The 24,541-nt window shown below is 41.9% G+C and overlaps 2 protein-coding genes across 4 annotated transcripts in view; one reads left to right on the top strand and one right to left on the bottom strand.

Moving 5' to 3' along the window:
- Positions 1 to 5,715: 5,715 nt before the first annotated feature.
- LOC118398605 (spermatogenesis-associated serine-rich protein 1) lies at positions 5,716 to 11,862 on the bottom strand. 2 transcript variants are annotated; one of them, XM_035794115.2, is made up of 6 exons: positions 11,487 to 11,851; positions 10,592 to 10,716; positions 7,704 to 7,871; positions 6,765 to 6,870; positions 6,221 to 6,280; positions 5,716 to 6,019 (listed from the first exon to the last, which is right to left on the bottom strand). In XM_035794115.2, exons 1-6 carry the CDS (start codon positions 11,597 to 11,599, stop codon positions 5,902 to 5,904), a joined length of 690 nt encoding a protein of 229 aa, XP_035650008.1. In that variant the 5' UTR covers positions 11,600 to 11,851; the 3' UTR covers positions 5,716 to 5,901. The 2 variants fall into 2 exon arrangements, with proteins under 2 accessions (XP_035650008.1, XP_035650009.1); XM_035794116.2 differs by lacking the exon at positions 6,221 to 6,280 and having other exon boundaries at positions 11,487 to 11,862.
- A 2,516-nt stretch (positions 11,863 to 14,378) lies between these two features.
- LOC118398606 (protein cornichon homolog 3-like) overlaps positions 14,379 to 24,541 on the top strand; it is a 49,356-nt gene continuing 39,193 nt past the window's right edge. For both annotated transcript variants that reach the window (XM_052470949.1, XM_035794117.1), the window contains exons 1-2: positions 14,379 to 14,906; positions 20,057 to 20,125. In XM_052470949.1, coding sequence (XP_052326909.1) covers positions 14,829 to 14,906; positions 20,057 to 20,125 — 147 coding nt within the window. In that variant the 5' untranslated portion in view covers positions 14,379 to 14,828. The remainder of the gene's footprint in view (positions 14,907 to 20,056; positions 20,126 to 24,541) is intronic.

Below are 24,541 nucleotides of genomic sequence, written 5' to 3' on the forward strand. Positions count from 1 at the left end.
GAAACATGGTCGCTCGCTAGTTTCAGCAGAGAGGAAGTGGCAATGCGCGAGGGCTCACTCTCACCAAAATCTGCCCTGAATAAGCCCAATGTGTTTCTATGGGCATAATATGCAGACCTAAGCTTGTCACCTGCATTCCCGCCTTTGGGCCAATGACTCGCATTGTTAGGGTGGAGACATGAGCCTCTTGTGATTATATACAAATCTCTAATTTCAGCCACTTGCAAATTAAAGGAACATTGGCGGGTGCACAGTTTGGATGCTTGCTTCCCTCTAAAGTAAATTGATGTTTTGACAAAATTATATAATTACTCCTGTCTAAATTAAATCATTCAAAATATTTTACCAGAGAGCTTGGCTTAGCCACAGAGGATCATTAGGTTATTTAAAAAATAATGTAAATACAGTAGCTGTGGATTGTTTCTAATCACAAGTGCGTAGGCCTATGCATATTTGAGAAGCCAACCATTTGGGCAGCGCACGTGGCAATTGGCCTAGCTGATTATTGAGTTGCGGCTGTCTGTGAAAACAAATCTTAAATGTGTGAAGATAATGTGTCTTGAGTATAATTTAAAATACTGAGACATGAAGAAGGGAGGGGAATGTGGAGAATATGGGCGTCTCTCTTCATAATGGATGCACTCAGCTCTCCAGAAGGTGCTCTGCTGTCTCCCACCAATTCTTGCACATTCATTGTATCATTGTGTGAATTGTTTGCCCTTTGATTGTTTCTTTTATCAGTTCCTTGTTACATATGTAATCAGTAGGCTAGTAAATGTACTGTTAATCCCCGTCATTTGGTTACATTAACTTTCCTTAAATACATGATTGAAAGAACCTGCATTTTCATCAGCATATTTCAGCCTGCGCTGAAGACATCTATATTCAATTCAATTCAAGGGGCTTTATTGGCATAGGAAACATATGTTTATTACATTGCCAAAGCATTTTTTACATTGTAGTAACCAAAAAAGTGATAAACAAATCCAAAATGTATTTTATATTTAAGATTCTTCAAAGTAGCCACTTAGCAGCACAGGCCTGCTAACTGTCTGAATCGCCGTATCCCCAGCCAGCCCAACCACTCACTGGACCCATATTTATTTTCAATCTCTTTTCGATTTTTAATTCGATTATACCTTCCGGTAACCTGCCTCACCCAATGTGATACGGAATCGCTATTATTCTTAATTTTAGAATACATTCAAGAACCTCCAGAATCTAACCAGCTAATTAGCTACAAGCTGTTTAGTCATTGTTAGCCACTGCTAGCGGCTTTTACCTTCTGCACAGCCAGCCCTGTTTTTAGCCTGGATAATACTCGCCAGTCTACTAGTATCGAACTGTCTCTCCACAACAACACCGGATTCCTACCGTAATCCCTGGACCACTACTTCTGATCTTCACAGCTAGCTTCCACCCAGTACCGAAAGCTATCCCCGAGGCCCACCTCCCGGCCTACTCAGCTGTTCACCCGAACCCCACTCATTCACGGCTAGAGCCCAATACTCCACCGGATCCTTGCTGTAAACGCTGGACCTTGGCTAACGCCACTGCCACGAAGCTAGCACCAGCTAGCCGTGAGCCAGGCACATCTCCCTGCTAGCAAACTCAATTCTACAATACCTCTTTCGCCATCTGGCTTGGATTCTATGTCGACACGGCCCCCCGCCGCACCACCACGACTGGTCTGCCGACGAATACTCCATCCGCTGTGCCTTCAACCGGCCTCCGTCTGAGCAGATCCGTCGGCCACAGCCGCGAACTCAGGCTCTGTGTGTAGTTAATCCGACCCTCTCTGCCTAGTCATCGCCATTTTACCTGCTGTTGTTGTGTTAGGTGACTAGCTGTTGTTGTCTCATCTGTTGTTTTAGCAAGCTCTCCCAATCAAGACCTGCGATTACTTTATGCCTTGCTGTATGTCTCTCTCAAATATCAATATGCCTTGTATACTGTTGTTCAGGTTAGTTATCATTGTTTTAGTTTACAATGGAGCCCCTAGTTCCACTCCTCACACCTCTGATACCTCCTTTGTTCCACCTCACACACATGAGGTGACCTCACCCATTATATCCAGCATGTCCAGAGATACAACCTCTCTTATCATCACCCAGTGCCTGGGCTTACCTCCGCTGTACCCGCACCCCACCATACCCCTGTCTGCACATTATGCCCTGAATATATTCTACCACACCCATAAATCTGCTCCTTTTATTCCTTGTCCCCAACACTCTAGGCGACCAGTTTTGATAGCCTTTAGCCGCACCCTCATCCTACTCCTCCTCTGTTCCTCGGGTGATGTGGAGGTAAACCCAGGCCCCGCGTGTCCCCAGGCATCCTCATTTGTTGACTTGTGTGGTCGAAAAAGCCTTGGTTTCATGCATGTCAACATCAAAAGCCTCCTCCCTAAGTTTGTTTTACTCACTGCTTTAGCACACTCTGCCAACCCTGATGTCCTTGCCGTGTCTGAATCCTGGCTTAGGAAGGCCACCAAAAATTCTGAGATTTCCATACCCAACTATAACACTTTCCGTCAAGATAGAACTGCCAAAGGGGGAGGAGTTGCAATCTACTGCAGAGATAGCCTGCAAAGTTCTGTCATAGTAAAACCAAATGCATGCTTTTCAACCGTTCACTGCCTGCACCCGCACGCCCGACTAGCATCACCACCCTGGATGGTTCCGACCTAGAACATGTGGACATCTATAAGTACCTAGGTGTCTGGCTCGACTGTAAACTCTCCTTCCAGACTCATATCAAACATCTCCAATCTAAAATCAAATCTAGAGTCGGCTTTCTATTCCGCAACAAAGCCTCCTTCACTCACGCCGCCAAACTTACCCTAGTAAAACTGACTCTCCTACCGATCCTCGACGATGTCATCTACAAAATTGCTTCCAACACTCTACTCAGCAAACTGGATGCAGTTTATCACAGTGCCATCCGTTTTGTTACTAAAGCACCTTATACCACCCACCACTGCGACCTGTATGCTCTAGTCGGCTGGCCCTCGCTACATATTCGTCGCCAGACCCACTGGCTCCAGGTCATCTACAAGTCCATGCTAGGTAAAGCTCCGCCTTATCTCAGTTCACTGGTCACGATGGCAATCACCCACCCGTAGCACGCGCTCCAGCAGGTGTATCTCACTGATCATCCCTAAAGCCAACACCTCATTTGGCCGCCTTTCGTTCCCGTTCTGTGCTGACTGTGACTGGAACGAATTGCAAAAATCGCTGAAGTTGGAGACTTTTATCTCCCTCACCAACTTCAAACATCTGCTATCTGAGCAGCTAACCGATCGCTGCAGCTGTACATAGTCTATCGGTAAATAGCCCACCCAATTTTACCTACCTCTTCCCCATACTGTTTATATTTATTAACTTTTCTGCTCTTTTGCACACCAATATCTCTACCTGTACATGACCATCTGATCATTTATCACTCCAGTGTTAATCTGCAAAATTGTAATTATTCACCTACCTCCTCATACCTTTTGCACACAATGTATATAGACTTTTTTTTCCTTTTTCTTTTCTACTGTGTTATTGACTTGTTAATTGTTTACTACATGTGTAACTCTGTGTTGTTGTCTGTTCACACTGCTATGCTTTATCTTGGCCAGGTCGCAGTTGCAAATGAGAACTTGTTCTCAACTAGCCTACCTGGTTAAATAAAGGTGAAATAAAAAAATAAAAAATAAAACGGCAACTGCACTCCCCGCAACCCAGGGCACTCCAGAGGGTGATACATTCTGCCCAACGCATCACCGGGGGCACACTGCCTGCCCTCCAGGACACCTACAGCACCCGATGTCACAGGAAGGCCAAAAAGATCATCAAGGACATCAACCAACCGAGCCATGGCCTGTTCACCCTGCAAAGTCAGTACATGTACATCAAAGCTGGGACCGAGCTGAAAACAGCTTCTATCTTAAGGCCATCAGACTGTTAAATAGGTATCACCAGCCGGCTACTCAACCCTGCATCTTAGAGGCTGCTGCCCTATATACATAGACATAGAATCACTGGACACTTTAATAATGAAACAGTAGTCACTTTAATAATGTTCACATTCTGCTTTACTGATCTCAAATGTATATACTGTATTCCATTCTACTGTATTTAGTCAATGCCACTCAAACATTGCTTGTCCTAATATTTATATACTTCTTAATTCCATTCTTTTACTTTTAGATTTGTGTAGTGATGTGAATTGTTAGATACTACTGCACAGTTGGAGCTAGGAACACAAGCATTTCGCTAACACCCGCAATAACATCTGCTGAATATGTGTATGTGACCAATATAGGCTAGGGCCTGAACGGCATGGCTAGGGCTCGGACTTAAAATTAATGCCCGTGCAGGGCTATAATGTGTGGAATTTGCGGTTCGCTTTCAAAATTAAAGTCCCTCGCTGAAAAGGATGCAATGGTTACCAATAGTGGAATCATGACATATTTGGACTAGATAATGCTAAAGGTTGGAATGTTACCTAATTTTAAATGAAATACAATAATTAATTCATTTGACAACAGAGAGAAACAAACTGTTGAAATCCCATTGTGGATGTATTAGACTGCATAATTGCATTAGGGCATACTTATATGCACTGAACAGCCTTACCTATGGATTGTGAACCCATCGTGTCAACAAATATGTCATAACATTCCAACCTTGTTTCGTATTATCTAGTCCAAATATGGCATGAATCCACTATTTGTATCCGTTTGCATCACTTTCAATGAGGGACTTAGATTTTGCAGACAAAAAAACAAATTCCACTATTGTGGCTAGTGTCACATACGTAGAGAGAAGTGGGTAACAACGATGTATATAAACTCTGGATTGCTGATGTTATTTATTGGCCATTGAGAGGCTTTGAAGGCACCGGTTGGCCGTATTGGCACTCCCCAGTAGGAGCAGTCCTCCATAGGAATGAATAGAATTCTACAGTATTTCAATTAAATTTTGTTTTTTGTAGTGGGACAGTAACATTAGTAATCTCAAAAAAGTACACTTAAACATTCAAAAACGTTTTTTTGTACTGAACATGCCCAGGCTAACCCACTGACCAATAAGATTCCTGCTCTACCCTTTGCTTGTCGGTCTGGAAAGCCTCCGCAAATGAAAACGTACCTTAACACAGATGCTGCATTCATCACGTCGGAACCTCCAAACCTCCGAAATAAGTTATTTGCGTGTAGCTTTCTACTGGTTTATTCTGATACTTTCCAATTGGAAAACTCTGAACGGCCTACCGCCTATCATCTTTCTACAATGTCGTAAAAATTCAAAGTTTCCTTGATCCGACATGTCATGAATGCAGAGATACATGGGACCATTATTAAAAACCTGTACACACCCCCTCCCTAACCTTGAGGCATGCTGAAGTGACTAAACAGCTAATAGTGGCAGCCTTAGTTGTCCCTGTCTATCCTGAACGGGATCAGCAGTGTTGTTTTGCTGAATGAGGGATTGAGCCCACCACTTATCTTCCCCTGGGAATTAAAGAAATCTATGCGATGCACCTCTGCCAGACTAGAAGGCAAAACAGAGGTCAGGTTATCAACTGTTGCTGACCTAACTGCTTTTGGAACTCAGCAAAGTCAGGCCACCTGGGAACTGTTTTTCCCTGCTTGGCTTATTGTTGCTTATCTCCCCTCAGCAAATTGCATAACCCAATTGTTCAAAAGTGAATAGTGATGGCAAAAGCTCCAAATGATGTCATGACAATTAGTCACACTTTATTACATCATTGATCCCCCCCTCCCACCAAACTTCCTTATCAAACTACAGTAGAATCAAAACCACGTGGCTGTAATCATGCCGAATGATCATAATATACAGTTTGGAATCGTTATCCATTTCTCCTCATTCATCCAAAAAACATTTTGACATGTCAGTTGTCCAGCACAGTTTTGAATATGACTGGTGCAGGCATCCATTTACTCAGCTTCTTCACTTCCAGTATGTCTGCCTCCCTGTCCTCCATCCTCTTCCTCGCTACATATGGAATACTGCAGAAAGACATCACACACACCATCCACAAATAAATGGCAAAACATACTATACATATCTGGAATGCCTCTTCATCTAAACCTTGCATTAATCATGTACATTTGCATAAATAATATCACTTGTTAAATACAATTCTTCCTCCCCAGGTCTCCAGAAGTGCACAAGTTTAAACTCAACTATCTTAATTGGTTATGTCTCACCATGTCTTTTTTGGAGGTGGCTGAAGAGGAACGAATGTATCTGCACTGAAGGTCAGTGACCTACAGAGGACAATTCCACTGTGAGTATGAAACCACCATCACACGTCACTGAGCATGCTGATACTCATCTTTTCACAAATGTGAAACTGTGGTTATGTCTCAATTATCTCTCTTTCCTTCCAAATGGTGCATTTGTCCACTCCCCTTCACTGATTTCAAAGGAAATATGGTGGAAGCTCCCACTGCCCTATGACTCCAGCAATCTACTGCCTTTAGATTGGTTGGAAGTAGTGAACAAGTGTACACTTCAGGTGAAAGGAGAGATTATTGGGATGCTCCCTGTGTGCTAAATTGTTGTACACTTGCTGTTTGTCCCTTGAAACTGTGCAATATAAAGACCAATAGCACCATCTTTCAGCCATCTGTAGAAATTCATGTATGAAAACAAGACAGAGCTACAGTATATCTACAGCACCGTAGCCTACTGTATCCTATTTCAATCAAATATACCATCAACACAACTGAAGGAAAACAAAATCCTTACCCAAAATGTGTTGTTGGTAATGTTGATCCAAACTTGTGAAAGTCAGGACTGTACTCAGGTGTTAGATAGGGTCTAGAACCAGGTGCAGAATGGCAGGTAAACCTGGCTGGAATGGAGGAACAAGCGGCTACATTATAACTTGTTCTCAACTTGCCTACCTGGTTAAATAAAGGTGAATAAAAAAAATATTCTCTTGTCTACAGACTAGGTAAACATAATCGAGCACCTGACCAAATAATGCAAGATTTTAGGTCTGGGTTAACTGAGATTATAATACATCTAACACTGAGCATAATCTTGTTTAACCCAGAAATAAAATTGTGTGTAATTGTATGTTTACTTAGTCTGTCCAGGAGAAATTACACAGAGCTGTCACGCCCCGGCCATAGAGAGGCTTTTATTCTTTATTTTGGTTAGGCCAGGGTGTGACTAGGGTGGGCATTCTATGTTCAGTTTCTATGTTTTGTTTTTCTTTGTTGTTTTGGCCGGGTGTGGTTCTCAATCAGAGGCAGCTGTCTATCGTTGTCTCTGAGAACCATACTTAGGTAGCTTTTTCCCACATGGGTTTTGTGGGTAGTTGATTTCTGTTTAGTGTTTTTCACCTTTCAGGACTGTTTTGTTTATTCCCTTTTGTTATTTTTGTATTTAGTGTTCAGTGTCAATAAACAAACATGAACACGTACCACGCTGCGCTTTGGTCCTCACCTTCTTCAAACAGCCGTTACAAGAGCATAGCCAATCTAGAATGTATTCTTCTATTAGCCTAAGTCATGCATTCCAATGAACCATCAGAAAGCCGAACCATAAACGCAGATAATCCTAAACTACTTATCAACTTTAACACAATAGCCTTCATCTGATAATTTTGTTCAAATAATACTTTGAACATTCTGCAAAACGTATGCATTTTCACTGCTACTGAATATTTGCAGTACATACCTTGTTTTTTCCTCCCGATGGTGACCTCCAGAGTTCTCTCTGAAGAACACCGTATGGTCCTATACTGGTGACCTCCCTCCAGCAAACAGCGTTTGCCAACATGGAAGGTTCTGGGCTGACCAAAGTTGGGATAAAACGTCCACTCAGTCTGGGACACCATGTTGGCCTCTACAGAAATAAATAAAGAAGAGTAATAGACGTAAATAGAGGTTTGATAAATAGTATGCAAAACATCAGCGTTAGTGATCGAATAAAGAATGACGTCACACAGTTCTATTTATGATGTAGTACTGTACATTCAATAGGGGTTACTGACGAGGTACTGTTTGTCAGATTATTGGCACTTTATACACAGTGTACAAAACATTAAGAACCCCTTTTTGCCCTCAGAACAGCCTTGATTTGTCAGGGCATGGACTCTACAAGGTGTTTGTATTTTGTATTTATTAAGGATTCCCATTAGCTGCTGCCTCCTCCTGGGGTCCAGCAACATTAAGGCAGTTATATACAAGTTAAAATATTACATTTCTTAACACATTAAATGTGTTCCCTCAGGCCACTACTCTACTATTACATATCTACAATATAAAATCCATGTGTTCATCCGTGTAGAGTGCGTGTCTTATCATGTACATCTGTGCCTGTCTCTTCACAGTCCCCGCTGTTCTAGAAGGTGTATTTTTATATTTTTAAAATCTGATTCTACTGCTTGCATCAGTTACCTGATGTGGAAGTGTTCCATGTAGCCATGGCTCTATGTTGTACTATGCCCCTCCCATAGTCTGTTCTGGACTTGGGTGTTGTGAAGAGACTTTTGTTGGCATTTTATTTTTATTTAACTAGGCAAGTCAGTAAAGAACAAATTCTTATTTACAATGACGGCCTACCTCGGCCAAACCCGGGCCAATTGTGAGCCGCCCTATGGGACAATCACGGCTGGATACAGCCTGGAATCGAACCAGGGTCTGTAGTGATGCCTCCAGCACTGAGATGTAGTGCCTTAGACCGCTGCAGCACTCAGGACCACCTCATGTCTTGTGGGGTATGCATGGGTGTCCAAGCTGTGTGGTAGTAGTTTAAACAGACAACTCGGTGCATTCAGCATGTCAACGCTTCTTACAAAAACAAGTAGGGATGAAATCTATCGCTCATCCATTTTGAACCATGAGAGATTTACTGCATATTATTAACATTAGCTTTCTGTGTACATTTAAGGCCCAGCTGTGCTGCCCTGTTCTGAGCCAATTGTAAATTTCCAAGGTCCCTTTGTGGCACCTGACCACACAAATGTAGTCCAGGCGTGACAAAACTAGAGCCTGTAGGACCTGCCTTTTTGATAGTGTTGTTAAAAATGCAGAGCAGCGCTTTATTATGGACAGACTTCTCCCCATCTCAGCTACTGTTGTATCAACATGTGTTGACCATGACCGTTTACAATCCAGGGTTACTCCAAGCAGTTTAGTCATCTCAACTTGCTCAATTTCCACATTATTCATTATAGTATTTAGTTGAGGTTTAGGGTTTAGTGAATGATTTGTCCCAAATACAATGCTTTTAGTTTTTTTAATATTTTGGACTAACTGATTCCTTTCCACTCACTCTGAAACTAACTGCCCTTTGTTAAGTCCTGCAGTGATTTCACTCGCTGTAGTAGCTGACGTGAATAGTGTTGACTCATCCGCATACATGACACACTGACTTTACTCAAGGCCAGTGGCATGTCATTAGTAAAGATTGAAAATAGTAAGGGGCCTAGACAGCTGCCCTGGGGAATTCCTGATTCTACCTGGATTGTATTGGAGAGACTTCCATTAAAGAACACCTTCTGTGTTCTGTTAGATAGGTAAATCTTTATCCACAATATAGAAGGGGGTGTAAAGCCATAACACAAGTTTTCTATTAGCAGACTATGATCGATAATGCCAAAAGCCGCTCTTAAGTCAAACAGCTCCCACAATTGTTTTATCATCAATTCCTCTCAGCCAATCATCAGTCATTTGTGTAAGTGCCGTGCTTGTTGAATGTCCTTCCCTATAAGTGTGCTGAAAGTCTGTAAAAATAGCATTGTATCTGGACAAAAGGTTTACTAAGTGTTGGTAACAGGCTGATTGGTCGGCTATTTGAACCAGTAAAGGGGGCTTTACTATTCTTAGGTAGCGGAATAACTTTTGCTTTCCTCCAAGAATGAGGTTACACACTTTCTAGTAGGCCGAGATTAAAGATATGACAAACGTGAGTGGCAATATCGTCCACTATTATCCTCAGTAACTTTCCATCCAAGTTGTCAGACCCTGATGGCTTGTCATTGTTGATAGACAACAGTTTTTTCACCTCTTCCACACTCACTTTACAGAATTCCACAGGGAGCATTCCACATGGATGCTGGCCCATGTTGACTCCAATGCTTCCCACAGTTGTGTCAAGTTGGCTGGATGTCCTTTGGGTGGTGGACCATTCTTGATACCCACGGGAAACTGATGAGAGTGAAATACCCAACCGCGAAATACCTGTGCCCCTGGCAACTACTACCATACCACGTTCAAAGGCACTTACATGTTTTGTCGAGCCCAATCACCCTCTGAATGGCACACACACACAATCCATGTCTCAATTGTCTCAAGGCTTTAAATCCTTCTTTAACCTGTCTCCTCCCCTTCATTTACACTGATTGAAGTGGATTTAACAAGTCACATCATTAAGGGATCTTAGCTTTCACCTCAATTCACCTGGTCAGTCTATGTCATGGAAAGAGAGAGTTCTTAATGTTTTGTACATTGTGAAATCAAGGCCTCTTATATATTGGTAAATTAAATGGGGGTGGGAGGGTGGGGGTATTGTCAAACAAACAATCAATCATTTGTAGACATGATCTAAGCCCAGTGACTCACGTGGGAAGGACCTGAGCAGTCTGGTCTCTTCAGGGAACTTGATCAATTTGATGTGAGGGAGTGGAGCATCACTGTAGCGAGGTGCAGGCAGCCACCGCAGACCAGAGCTCCAGTCAAGGTCACACCTGGAGAAGTACAGTACCCAGTCACCAATCCGTGTGCTGGACAGCTACTTGGTGTGCAGGCTTTTATTCCAGCCCAGCACTTACACACCTGACAGGGCTAATCTGTTAATCATCAACTAACAATCAATAGCTTGATTAGTCTTAAGTTAAGGGTAAGGTGCCATAAAGATGAGGCATCATGAAATTGGTTTAAAAATATATATATATATATATTGCAGATAAGGAGAGAGGTAGGCTGAGCTACCTTCTAGAAGCACTGCAGGATTACTGGTTGCTGGCTTGCTGCAGCTTCCTCTGCTCTGACATTGTGACATAGCTAATGATGAGACAGACAGCCCTGTCAGAATGCCATTGTGTCAAGCCAGTTCCAGAGACATGGGAGTGGTGTGAGTGAACACTTTCTCAGTTAGTCTTTTGTGTTCATCTTACATTAACTCTGCCAATGACGTATCTCGGTATGTCAATGAATGAAGTGAAATTATAAAGGAATGCTATTGCCTACAGTCTGGTGTTCTTAGATCCTCTCAACGCGCTGGACTTGGATTTAGCTTGCAAAGGTCACTGTGCCTGTTCTGTATCTTAGCTACCCTACAAACAAACCGTGTAGAAAAAGAGAAAGCACACAAAATAATGTGATTGGTAGGTTACAAAACGTTAACCTCTACTATAGATTGTTGTTTGTAACGTAACCCTTTATCCCTGTACATTGAATCCCTTTTAACAAATTATGTTCATACAGTGTATACAATAGTCTAGAGACGATCACTTACTCTGTTAGGTTGGGCTCTATGTGCTGAATGTGCGGTCTGTAATTTATCTCTCCTCCATGTGAATAGTGTCTGCCGTGGGATCCGAGTTTGTCCAACGCGCCAAAGGAACACATGCTGAATGGGAACCACCTTTTGCACGAGTGTATTACTTTATATTTCAAGGAAGCGTATCCTGATAGCTATTTTACTTTGACCGTGTTTTGCAGCGGGCATTCGTGTTATCTAGATTAAGTTTAATGCGTCTCGCCCAAAAAGGTTGTTGGAAACAATAGGCCTGTATGACACGTTTGTAGCCTATAGAACGACCCAAGCTGTTGCTAGGAGAGAATGACAAACTTCTCTGAGATGGGTGGGTCGTTCCACGAATTAGGTGCCTTTTGAGGAGTGTAACTTCGTGAGAGAAGAACACGTGTTATTTCTCCCAATTGTAACATTCTGTCATAAAGAGCAAATGTTCAACTTAATAAAAACATGTTTCCCCATCTCAAGAGGTCAAATAAAATATCTACTATTACATTTACATTTGAGTCATTTAGCAGATGCTCTTATCCAGAACGACTTACAGGAGCAATTAGGGTTAAGTGCCTTGCTCAAGGGCTCATCGACAGATAACAGGGTCGAACATGAAGGTGCCCACATACATAGGGTTGGTTTGCTTCTAGCAGAACACCGCTAGGCGAAACAAACATCTGTGCTTGCATACTCCCTAAAGACCGTCAATATTGCTGTTGTTTGTCACTCTTGAGACACTGTAGCAACAACATTGTCAGAAACACTTCCTCAAAATAGTCAGAATAAACCTAAAATAAATAAATAAATCTGTCATTCATTTCAACGTTTTTGCCAAAGAAGTATTAGTCACAATTTTACATCTAACTACGATGTTTGGTGCAGCATTTCTCAAGTGAAAACATTTGCATGAAAACTAATCTCTCATTGAATGACAACAAACACTTTGTGTTCCCACTCCTACTACTAGTGTTTTTGACCAGTCACCGACAAAAGAAGCGTAGACTTCGGCTACGAACTTTGACTTGCTTCAAGAAGAAAATGTGTGCTCAAACAGCCGAAAACAAACGTGCCGAATACCAAAACCAACAGAAACATCATAGAACTTCTTCGTAATATATGTGCAGTTTTACAAGCATTCGGTAAGCTTTACAGTGTTGACGAGTTCATCTTAAATAAATAGAAAAATAGAGTCTGTCTATCTACAGTATGGGTAACGAGTGTTGATGTGTGAAGAGTAGAACCAGCTCACCCACATTACACTATGATTTGACTATTCAATGTTTCTTTTAAAGGAATAGTTTCACTATATTAAAACAATTGAGTTCACGTAACAGGGATTACCTTAAAATAAGGGAGTAAATTGTTGTTTTGTACCTTAATATGAATCACTAATCACATGAAATGAATAATAATCTTGAGAAATTAGGGCTTTACAATGATGGTGAAAGCTTGGAGAAATGTTGGTGTTAAGTGGGTTAAAATCTTGCTTGAAGTCACAGAGGATTCACGAGGAACACACATAATTTTGTCACTTTGGCAAGTCTCTATTTGTTTTAAAAATCAGATTGGTTGTCTTTTCAGTGCGTCAATCTAATTACATAATTTACAAAACCCCATCATATTAAACCAGAGATAGCTGTGGGGGGGATTGATGAAAAACAGACCCGACCCGGCCCTAAACCAATGTATAAGGTCAGACCTGTCTGGCTAGGGTCTGGTACCAGAGCTCTAACCCCAGAGATGATGGGAGGGTTACTTGTGCAAAGCATGGAAGGCCACACCACATTGACAAAGTGTCAGATGCATGACCTGTTATAACAACACATTTTAGTATGAATTTGCTTATAGATCATTTGTGAAGGATCAGCAGTTTTCTACTTATTATGTCAGTCACTGACAGTCACTCAATTAGCCCATGTCAGCTAAAAACACATGTTGCAAAGTAAGGTAGTCTAGCCAGCCATCCAATAGTACTGTTGACCAAGTGCTGTTTACAAATGTAGACCTTTTCTTGTAGGCTACTATTTAAAAATAGCATCATTTGCTTTTTTGTCATCATTATGGTCAGAAACGAGATATGGTTGTTAGCTGACATGGGCTACAAATGTTAGGTGACATGGGTTAATTGAGTGACTGTCAGTGACTGAAATAACAAGTGGAAAACCACTACCAAATTTAGAAATCGCACCTTGTGTATTATAATTTACTAACTCTCAACAGTTAATTGAGTCCCCGACTGAGTTCCTACGTTTTTTAAACATTTTAAACCGCCAGAGACGCCTCTGATTATGGTGTCATTATCTGTCACAACAATTTATCAGTGTCATGTTTTTTTGTATTTTCAGACAAGTAGGCTATACTATGTAACCATAGTCACTAGATGGCGCCAACAGATACTTTACTAAGCATTTGCCTGGCTACTACCTAGTCAGGCCATCAATTTGACTGTCTCATAATGGTGCCCTAGTGTGCCCTAGTCTAGATACATATGTCAATGGCTTTGGCAGAGTAAATTGCAATTCGTATTGCTATCCCAATAAATCTATCAGAGCCAAAATGTAAATAATCTGTGGCATTTTTTTACTTAGCTGTTTTTAAGCCCTATCTATGTAGCCTAAATGTCGGATGTGTCTTATTATTTGAGATAATCTGTCGACTCTTCACTTGCTTGAAAACAGTAGATTACAGTAATTTATATTTGCTAAAACTTCAAAATCCTAAAAAGCATATGCTTTCGAATGGGAAATGGGAAGATAAATTAGATAAACACTACTGCCTGAACACTGGCCCTTTAAATCCACCTGTTGGGGCGTAAGACTGCGCCTTCGGAATCGTGGAGCTATAGGTTAACTGTGGTTTGAAGACACCGTTTATTTACGAGTGCCAGGAGTGTTGCGGAGCTCCTATTTTAATACTGCCACATTGTAGCCAACCAGATTATCTTTAGTAATGTGCCTGTCCAAAGCATTCTTCCTATCCGGGATGTTTTTTAGCATAATTTGGATCTCTTAATATCAATTTCAAGACATCGCTTGGATTTATATTATTTATATTCTTGTTGTGTAATCTCTGCATTGAAATGTCTGTCGTTTTCATCAAGTCTAGGCCACTGGTCTAATTTCCAATTAAGAAATTGCGCCGCAAAACGTTTCGACTTCAAAGTGAGACCTTGGATGCGCGTTTCGTTGGAGACGTTCTGCAACAATTTGTTGCAAACATTAAAAGCAAAGTGATGGATGGAGTCGTTATCACCTCGGTTTGCCATGGCACTTTAATCATTTCGTTTTTTTAATGTGATTCATCTGAGTCCTCTTTTCGTGTTATTCAATTATGTTCACTTTCGCTGCCTTTTGCTATATGCTGTCACTGGTCCTCTGTGCTTCCCTGATCTTCTTTGCGATATGGCATGTAAGTGGGCGATTTATTAGTTGTTTTAGTTGTTGTTATACGTTTTTTAAGATGTGAAAATACATTTTAATATGATTATGAATGATTTTGGCTATGGACAATATTCCATAATGGTGCGTAATAGCCCAGCGTATTTATACCTGCTCAAAACCCCTTGGCCTTTTGCGCAAGATAATTAATACATTATTCGATGTATGCAAAGGTGCTGTTTCAATGCCCAACCTTTAACTTGAATTATAATTTTATTAAGATCCCCATTTGCTGATGCCACGCGCTCTAATGGGTAGGAAAATGCAATACATCCCCAAATTGACACGTGCGAACCTGTATCTCAGACGTTTAGCCTAAAACACCACTCATGTCCACTTAATTGACTAAATGGTCATATCAGTTTTATTTTGTTTTTGCAGATTTTATATCTATGGTTTCATCAAAGGGTTTTACAATTCACTTGACTCAGTCATCATGAACCTCTGTAATCGATTAGGAATTCTGTTAGAGACGCTGGACACACTGAGACGAATTCTCCCCCGCACACAGTTTTATCTGTGTGTTATTGTCTTTGTTCAAACCAGCCGGGAGACCCTGCAACACAGAAATGCCAATAAGAACGTATTACAATATTTGGATAATATAATTATTTACTCTGAAAGCCCTTGCGCCCTCCTGCGGAACTTTATATAAAGACAGATTTCGGTCCACACAGTCCCTTGGCCCCCATCGACCGGCGTACCTTTGCATAGCAATAGACCTGAGACTGAAGGAGAACTTCATGTTTTCCTCTGAGCCCAGGCAATTACTGGATGCATGGCATGTGTCAGGCCCATATGGTGTTCAGAGCAGTGGACAGATCTTATCTAGTCTACCTGCTACTTAAGAAAATACAGCTTATGCCAAGAGCAGAATTATCAACATGGATATTTTCATTCTGTTTATATTACTGTAATATACTGTAAAGTGGTCATTACACACACACACACAGAGACACACACACACACACAGACACAAACTCACACACTCTGTTACCCAAAACAACTAACAGCTCATACATACAGTACATTCAATATATCTGGCCCAACTGTGGTCTTGTAAAGCACCATGTTCCAACCAACTGAGACTTATGGGAAACACAATGCTTCTGATGCCAGGGTGGCAATTTCAATTCACAAACACAGGCATAAGCTACAGACAAATCAGAATAGTATGTTATGCAGGCTACATGGCGTGATGTCACATGCATAGTCAAATAAATGGGTTTTAATTACCAGCCCTTTTTCACATTACAGCATGCCTGTCATCCAGACATCATCTGGGTAATTGTAATACACGATCCCATACACTCTGACAGTGAAATGTACCCATACATCCTACAGTAAATATCCATCCCACTGGGCAAAAACTGGTTAAATCAACAGCAAATCCAAGTCATTTCAACCAAAAATATAAATCTGATGACATTGAATCAACATAGAAAAGCTCATTGGAGTAACCAATAATTGGAGTAACCAGTAATCAATGTATTTTCTTCACCCAGCTTTTAACCTAAATCCAATGACTTGGTGACATTTGATATTGATTTCACACTGAATTCACAGTTAGTTGACAACTCAACCAAATGTAAATCAAAACTATGTTGAACTGATGTCTGTGCCCAGTGGGACTTTATTCATTCTCTTTCATCTAATTGTCCTGCCAAATATTGCATCCCTCTACTTGACAGGTTTATTACAGTTCTGCCTATTTTTCAGTGGACCTGTCAGGTATAGCATGACCTACGTATCCTCCTCTTTACTCCCCTGACACGTTTAGAATATCAGGACATGTCTTGTCATTAATCACTGCCTGTTAACAGGCGGTCTCATCTCTCACAGGGCATGTACTGTACTGCAATGAGGCTGACTGATGAGAACCTTATCAGACACTGCGTTGACTGATGGATATGATTTGTTGAGCTTCCATGTCCAAGAAATCATCATTTCAGTCTCAGTGATGATGCTTCTCTACATGTCCAGACCGCACAGCACTCCCCATTCTGGGCTTCGGGGGACTCTGAAATGTTCTATCTATATCAGCGAAATGTATTTTTTATGGTAGTGACAAAGACAAGCTGACGTTCAGTCGTCAAGTTCATTGACTAAGCTGAAACCCTCGACTCTATCTAGCTTAACACATGTTCAAGGTTGATCAATAACAAGATAATCTCATTCAATACCCTTAAAAGTCATTCAGTCTGTGGAAGGAAAATCACACCTCGCTGGTAGGCTATCTAGCTTCTGTCCAGATTGAATGATCAGTAATCAATCATGTAATCCCGGTTACACCATCACTCCTGGGACTGCTTGTAACAGATTAGGGGGAATTTTAATTAACATACCCAATGAACTGTGTTCTCTTGCACTCCGCTCAGCTCCACACTCGCCGACAGAAAATGGTTGAGTGATTTCCCTCCACGTAGCAAAGCCCCTAATGTATTATGAGTGTCATTATCACCATGTGAACTGCTCCTCTGGATCCAGTGACTTATGGGAAAACCCCTGTGCCCATACGATGTGTAGAGAATGTCCATTGCCTAAGAGGGCATACAGTATGTTAAGTTAACATCATTCACTTTCATTGTGGCCATAAAATTCCCCCTATTGTTGTTTTGGTTTTTCCGACGGTTTTAGTGGATGGTTAGATTACCATAATCGTAGGAGGAAACTATGAAGGAGTCATTTGTATACTTGGTTTCTGTCCTGCTGCTTTAATGTGTGCCTCGTGCTGGTTCCTTAGGCAAGTACAGGACATTCACAGGTCTAATGATCCTTCACAGGTCTAATGATCCTCAGATCATGCTATTATTTGGAAAGGACATCTTGCTTCAAATTTCAATCTATGTGCAGTACAAGAACATTTCTCTTCATCTTTGAGGCTGTGAGTAACCTAAGTGGCTCTATAAGAGTCTGCTTGGGTTTAGTTCAGTAGGGCTGCGCTTATAACGGAAGCCCAAATCTGACATTTTTTTCACAAACTAGTCTTGACTAATCAGGTGAGCTCTGAAAAATGTCTGATGTGATTGGTCAAAAGACCAATTAGTGGAAAAAAGATTTGGAGCTGCCTGTGTAAACACAGCCTTTGTGGTTGGTTTTGCACCTAGTCCCACACATTCATTAATTCCTCATAGGTTGTTCATCCATCAATGTGACATCAATTACATGAAGTTACATTGTTTCTCACTGTATGTTATATTGCCTTGTATAAATGAAATTGTATTTTCCTGGCAAGAGAAGATAGGAATTTTATTATTCTGAGCCAGGGGGGGAGAAACACAAATGTTACTTGGCATGCTGGTCTTTGGAGATATACTGTAGGCCTATACAGATGTGAGCATGTTTTAAGGCCAGTCAACCATGACGAAGCAGAAACGTCCAGTCCCAGATATGGAACCAATGCCATTAAAAAAAAGTATTGATCGAAAGCTTCAGGAAATGTAATAAAATAAATAAAACACACAGTATAAAGTCCATTCCCTTCATGTTGCTCTGCTGCCTGCAGCCACATTAAAAAGAGCAGCAATCCCCAAATGGGCAGTCTCCACTCACTGAGGAACCATTTCTGAAGCTTCCAAGCGGTTGCACTGGTCGCATCAGACATTTTATTGGTATTCGGTTTAGTGAGTTGATTTGGGGCGTCATCCTGCAATGACTGTGACTGAGCAGACCAGACCTGTCAGTCCATGATTGCCTTTCCAGTCATAGAGAAGTCCTGCACCCAATGATGACAAAATGAACCCATTTCAGGCGTTTTAAAATACTCCTGAATAATTAACCATAGCTGGTCAATAATTAAGAATAATCAGAACAAACGTTTTCAGCTGTGCTAACATAATTGCAAAATGTTTTTCTAATGATCAATTAGCCTTTTAAAATGATAAACTTGGATTAGTTAACACAACGTGCTATTGGAACACAGGAGTTGGTTGATGGTTGCTGATAATGGGCCTCTGTACGCCTATGTAGATATTCCAATAAAAATCAGCTGTTTCCAGCTACAATAGTTATTAATATATAATAATATTATTTACAACATTAACCATGTCTACACTGTTTTTCTGATCAATTTCACATTATTTTAATGGACAATTTTAAAAAATAGTATTTAAAAAACAAGGACATTTCTAAGTGACCCCAAACTTTTGAACGGTAGTGTATGTTTTCACCTGGTGAGCAGGAGGTGTCACTGTGTCAGTTTAGGCAACATTGAAATCAAAGACTTCTATTGAAACCACCCAAAGATGGCATGTCTGCTGTGTGCATACAAGATGTCACCTCATATGGTGAGGATGATAAGCACGAATATATAGCGTGTATTTGCTGAACATTCCATCTCCTCATCACACCCCACTGCCCCAGGTGTTTACAAACAGTCCATCCATGTTGTTTGCCATTGGCCCGTGATGAATTAAGGGAGCATCAACACAGAGAGCCCGCCAGCCAGCCGCCAGAATCACACCACAGGGAAATATGGCTGGCTGGCTGGCTGTGTGTGCGTGCGTGCGTGCGTGCGTGCGTGTGTGTGTGTGTGCGTGTGTGTGTGTGTGTGTGTGTGTGTGTGTGTGTATGCGTGTGTGTGTGTGTGTGTGTGTGTGTGTGTGTGTGTGTGTGTGTGTGTGTGTGTGTGTGTGTGTGTGTGTGTGTGTGTGTGTGTGTGTGTGTGTGTGTGTGTGTGTGTGTGTGTGTGTGTGTATGCGTGTGTGTGTGCGCGTGCGCGTGCGTGTGTAACACAGAACAAATTAATAAAATACACACACACACGACCCTAAGGACTTACATGCAAACACATCCACTCTCTGCCTCTGCTGTGCCACTGAATGGCCACATGGAATAGACATGCAATGTCAGCTGTCTCTATAAAAGACGATACCCCCCTATGCAATTACAAGCACTGCTTCTAGTCCTATTCCTAATGCAGCTCTGTCTGTCTGATTGATCCTGTTTGTCATGCAGTGTTGTAATCGCTGTGCTAGCTCCTAGGCAGCCTATAGAACCACTGACACAGCTACAGCCACTTACACAGCCACTGTGAGTGATTAACACTGATGCAGGCAGAGAACTAAAACACATTGTTCTTTTTCCTCACTTTGTCACTCTCTCTCTCTCACTCTTTCTCAGATAACTGCCTTTGATGAACTGCAGGCAGACTTTAAGGTCCCCATCGACCAGGGCAATCCACTCCATGCGGTACGTGTGTTTCTCTGCTGTGCTAGTACACTTACATGTTACTCATGTACTACTGTCAAACATGCTCTCTCACTCCAGTAGTGAGTTTATTTTGGCGAACGTGTCTGGAATATGTCTGGAATATGTGAGCGTGTGGAAAGTGTGGTGACTGTAGGATGTGCTCGTGGTGAATTAGTGTATGATGTGTCATGAGTGTGGTATCTGGAATATGCATGTGTAACCAGCGTGTTTAGAGCATGTGAGTGCGTCTGCTGATTGTTTTGGGCAAATATGCGGTGCGTGTGTTAATGTATGCGTGCGTGTGTGTCTGTATGCCTGATGCTTGCGTGCGTGTTTTTGTGTGTGTGTATCTGTGTGTGTGTGTGTGTGTGTGGGGGGAGGGCTTGGAAGAGGTGTGTAATCAGCAACAGGGGCCGCGGCCAGGTGTAGTGCCACCCTGCTGCTCCAGAAGATCTCCCTCAGTCATCTGCAGCTCTGCATTAATACAACAGGAACCAGATGGCTGCATGCTGTTCAACTCCTCCTCCTCTGGACTGGGACTGAGTGGCTGACAGGCACCTCACATCACAGGTTTAAAGGCCACAACACCCTGGCTGTGTCTGAAATATCGTGCAATACTTTTGACCTGAGTCCACGTACCATGTAGTGCAATTTCAGGTGCACGCTCTGTATAAATTATATCCCCTTCATCAGAGAAGAGATGGGACACTGAGGTTGATAAAGGACAGGTTCCGCTCCATGAATCCCCTCTGTGGTTTCTGGGTTATTATTCCCTCTGGCTCCTTAATAGAGGAGAATGACTTGAGCAGTTTAGGTATGATGTCCCTGGGACAACACAGTTTAGAGGTGACTTTGACTGTACTGCCGCAGCACTTGAATGTTGACAGCTGTGTGTCCTTTGGGATAACTAGAGAGAAAAGGTGGATGGAGAGACAGCGTATTCGAGGAACAGGATTGCTGAGCAGTTTCAAATGCAAATGTATGAGTTACTTTTTTCAAAGTCATTGTAGCTTTGAAAATGATCTCAAAGTACAGCGACACTTATTTTTTGTAGCATTTGCTTTGCATGTAATTATGAACAGCACCAGGATACTTAACTTGATGCTAATACTTGTGATCTCAGAGAGAGAGAAAGAAAGAGCCTGAGTGTTCAGTCTTTGCCACGTAAAGAAATTGTGTCGTTTATCACTGTGCAGATTTTTTTTCAAAGCCATTTTAGCTGTCGCACTAGCTGTTCGGTCAAAACAGATTCCCAAATGAAAATTTGTCAGGCTATGCAGAAGTTGCCTCCCACTGAGGCACACGTTGCTAGGCAACCCCTTGGACCTGCCCAGACAGGCTCTGGCTCAAGCCAGTTTAAAAGACTTGCTAGCAAACATTTGTGCTATGGAACTAAATAAGTACTGCACTCTGACCACAAAAAGTATTTGCTAGATTAGTTCATTGTGTTTTTATTCAAGCAATGAAAGTGAACTTCAAAACGTGGTGTAGTTTTCTTGGGATTTGCAGCTGTTGTTGGTAAGAAGTGAAACTGCTAGCTTCTGATATGACTTACTCAACCTTTAAATACTTTGACATAAAAATGTATTTAGTCAAATCCATTGCACAACTTCATAGTCTCTCACTCCCCATGGCCTCCATGCTCTTTCCTTCCACTGTGACATGGATACCACCTTCCCTTTTTCTCTCCCTCCATCTCTCTTCTTCCACACCATTTCTCCCTCCCTCTCCTACCTCCCTCGACCACCTCATGAGTCCTGATTGGAGATTGATGGCACTGGGCACCACCCTGCTCCCCTGCCACCCTTGCCACCTCTGCCACCAGCAGTGTCATTCCCATAGGGAGCACAGGGGCATGTGCCCCCTCAGATGTGTTTTTAAAGATAATTGTTTCTCTTTAAAACTACTTGCCATCTAGCAATTTTATGAAGTTGGCTTTAGCTAGCCCAGATACTGTAGATTCCCAATCTCCCAACCTCATAACTAGTCACCAAGAAGCCATTTCAGGCTATGAATCAAGTTAGAGTAGCTATCATAGCTAGCATGCCTGCTGCCAAGGTTGGTAGAATTTTGAAAAGCAAGCAATAACTAAATGTACTGAATAAGACTCCCATTCCTCTCAATCTTTTACCCAGATTTTAGTAGAGATGCAGAGAAAAATATATAGTTTATTTAATAAAGAACCACCAGTCAGGAGGATACAGACAGCTCAAGAGGTATGCTTAGATACATTTTTTTTTTTACATAGAATTAAGCCTAATGATTATGGCTCTAGATTGCAGGAACAAGCTGTTTCAGGTGTTTGAAAAATGCACAATTCTCCACCACCAGCCATTCTTACATACTTTGTGCCCCCTCAGATTTTTGGGGTGCATGCTACATCAGCCTCACACCCAGGCAGCCGGCTAATTAGTGGCTGATTGTCATCTGCCCTTCCCCCAGGGGGGAGCAACCATAGTAGGGATCCACAGACACACAAACACACACACAGAGTCAAACACACACACACACACACACACACACACACACACACACATATAGAATCAAACCTCACACACAAACATACACACACAGCTGTGAGTCTCTGGTTCTGGGGCTTCAGGCACATACATAAAGACAGGGCCTATTATCACAGGGAGGAGTGCCAACACAGAGAACAGTGGGCTGAAAAAAAGTAGGTTTATTCCTAGAGAGTTTGTGTCCGAGAAGGAGGTGGACGTGTGTGTGTCTGTGTGTGCCCTTGTGTGTAGTGTATAAGTCCTCTGGGTCTGTGGGGATGTACATTCAGGCCCAGATGTATTTCAGCACTGCCAATGTTGTTTACTTTGAGGAGGCCAGTGCCTATCTGCCTATCTCTTCTGAGACTCTCAGATGACACACCAGTGCAGAGCCTGATGAGAATACATTATGCTTTAATACTTTATTCCCCACAGCGCTCAGGGCCCTTCTTGTGATGGGGCCCTGCTTTGTGATGCTGATGGCATCTGTTGCTTCTCCGACTCTGAAATCACGTTCTATCAGCCAGGGATTAGCCTGAAGCAAATAATATCATCTAAGTCTTGCATTAAAAATCAGACTGATAAAACGGTGAATAAATTAATGCAAGGAAGGGGAAGCAGTTACCATAGTTGCATTATCACGCAGAGAGAGGAGTATTACTTATGTTCGGATTTTATTTCCCAAGACTGATCATGGAATTGCGTACTACTCATGTGTAACCTGTAGGTTACGTTTGAATTAGATCTCTAGTAAATTAGTACTATAGGTTATATGTCAGTGTGACTCCAAAGGGTGAAGGGTGGATTGGCATAATACTGGGTCCTGTCTAAAAACATTGTTGTTGTTGTTACAAGAAAATGTTGAAAGCTTTACAGTAGGCCCATGTAATCAGCCAGATATCAAACCTGGGATGACGGCTCACTGGGTAAACTCTAGGTGTTAACTCTGGGAGCCGACACAAGTCCTGAGATCTCAGTCAAGGTAAGGCATAATATAAAGCCAGCTTGGAGAACCACCTGCACTATACTGACAGTACATCAGCCTCCACTACTGGATCGTCACATTTCTCCTCTCCTTACGAATATTATTGACGTCAAACGGGAGAGCCAAGGACACGGGTAGTTCCTAATGTTGTAAGATTCTGGCTAGTGTTTACAGAACAACTGGTTCTGAGAGATTAGGATCCGGACTTGCAATTGTAACAGTAAGCAGCTGTAACAAAAATGGATGACTGCAGTGTGGCCGTTATTATGAGTACATGTTCCAAATCAAATCACATTTTATTTGTCACATGCATCGAATTCCACAGGCGTAAACTTTACCATAAAATGCTTACTTACAGGCCCTTTCCCAACAAAACAGTTAAAAATGAAGAAAAATGTGCAATAAAAAGTAGGAAATAGTAACACATTAAAATAACAATAACGAGACTATATACAAGGAGTACCGGAACCGAATCAATGTGCAGGGGTATGAATGAGGTAGTTGAGGTAATTGTGTACATGTAGGTAGGGGTAACTGTCCGAATCAATGTGCAGGGGTATGAGGTAGTTGAGGTAATTATGTACATGCAGGTAGGGGTAACTGTCCGAATCAGTGTGCAGGGGTATGAGGTAGTGGAGGTAATTATGTACATGTAGGTAGGGGTAACTGTCCGAATCAATGTGCAGGGGTATGAGGTAGTGGAGGTAATTATGTACATGCAGGTAGTGGTAACTGTCCGAATCAATGTGCAGGGGTATGAGGTAGTGGAGGTAATTATGTACATGCAGGTAGTGGTAACTGTGACTAGGAAATCGGGATAGATAATAAACAGAGTATTCAACAGCGTACGTGAGGAGTGTGAAAGTGTGTCTGTGTGTGTCTGTGTGTGTCTGTGTGTGTGTGTCTGTGTGTGTCTGTGTGTGTCTGTGTGTG

This window comes from Oncorhynchus keta, chromosome 19 (genome assembly GCF_023373465.1).
Source record: "Oncorhynchus keta strain PuntledgeMale-10-30-2019 chromosome 19, Oket_V2, whole genome shotgun sequence".
NCBI lineage: Eukaryota > Metazoa > Chordata > Actinopteri > Salmoniformes > Salmonidae > Oncorhynchus > Oncorhynchus keta.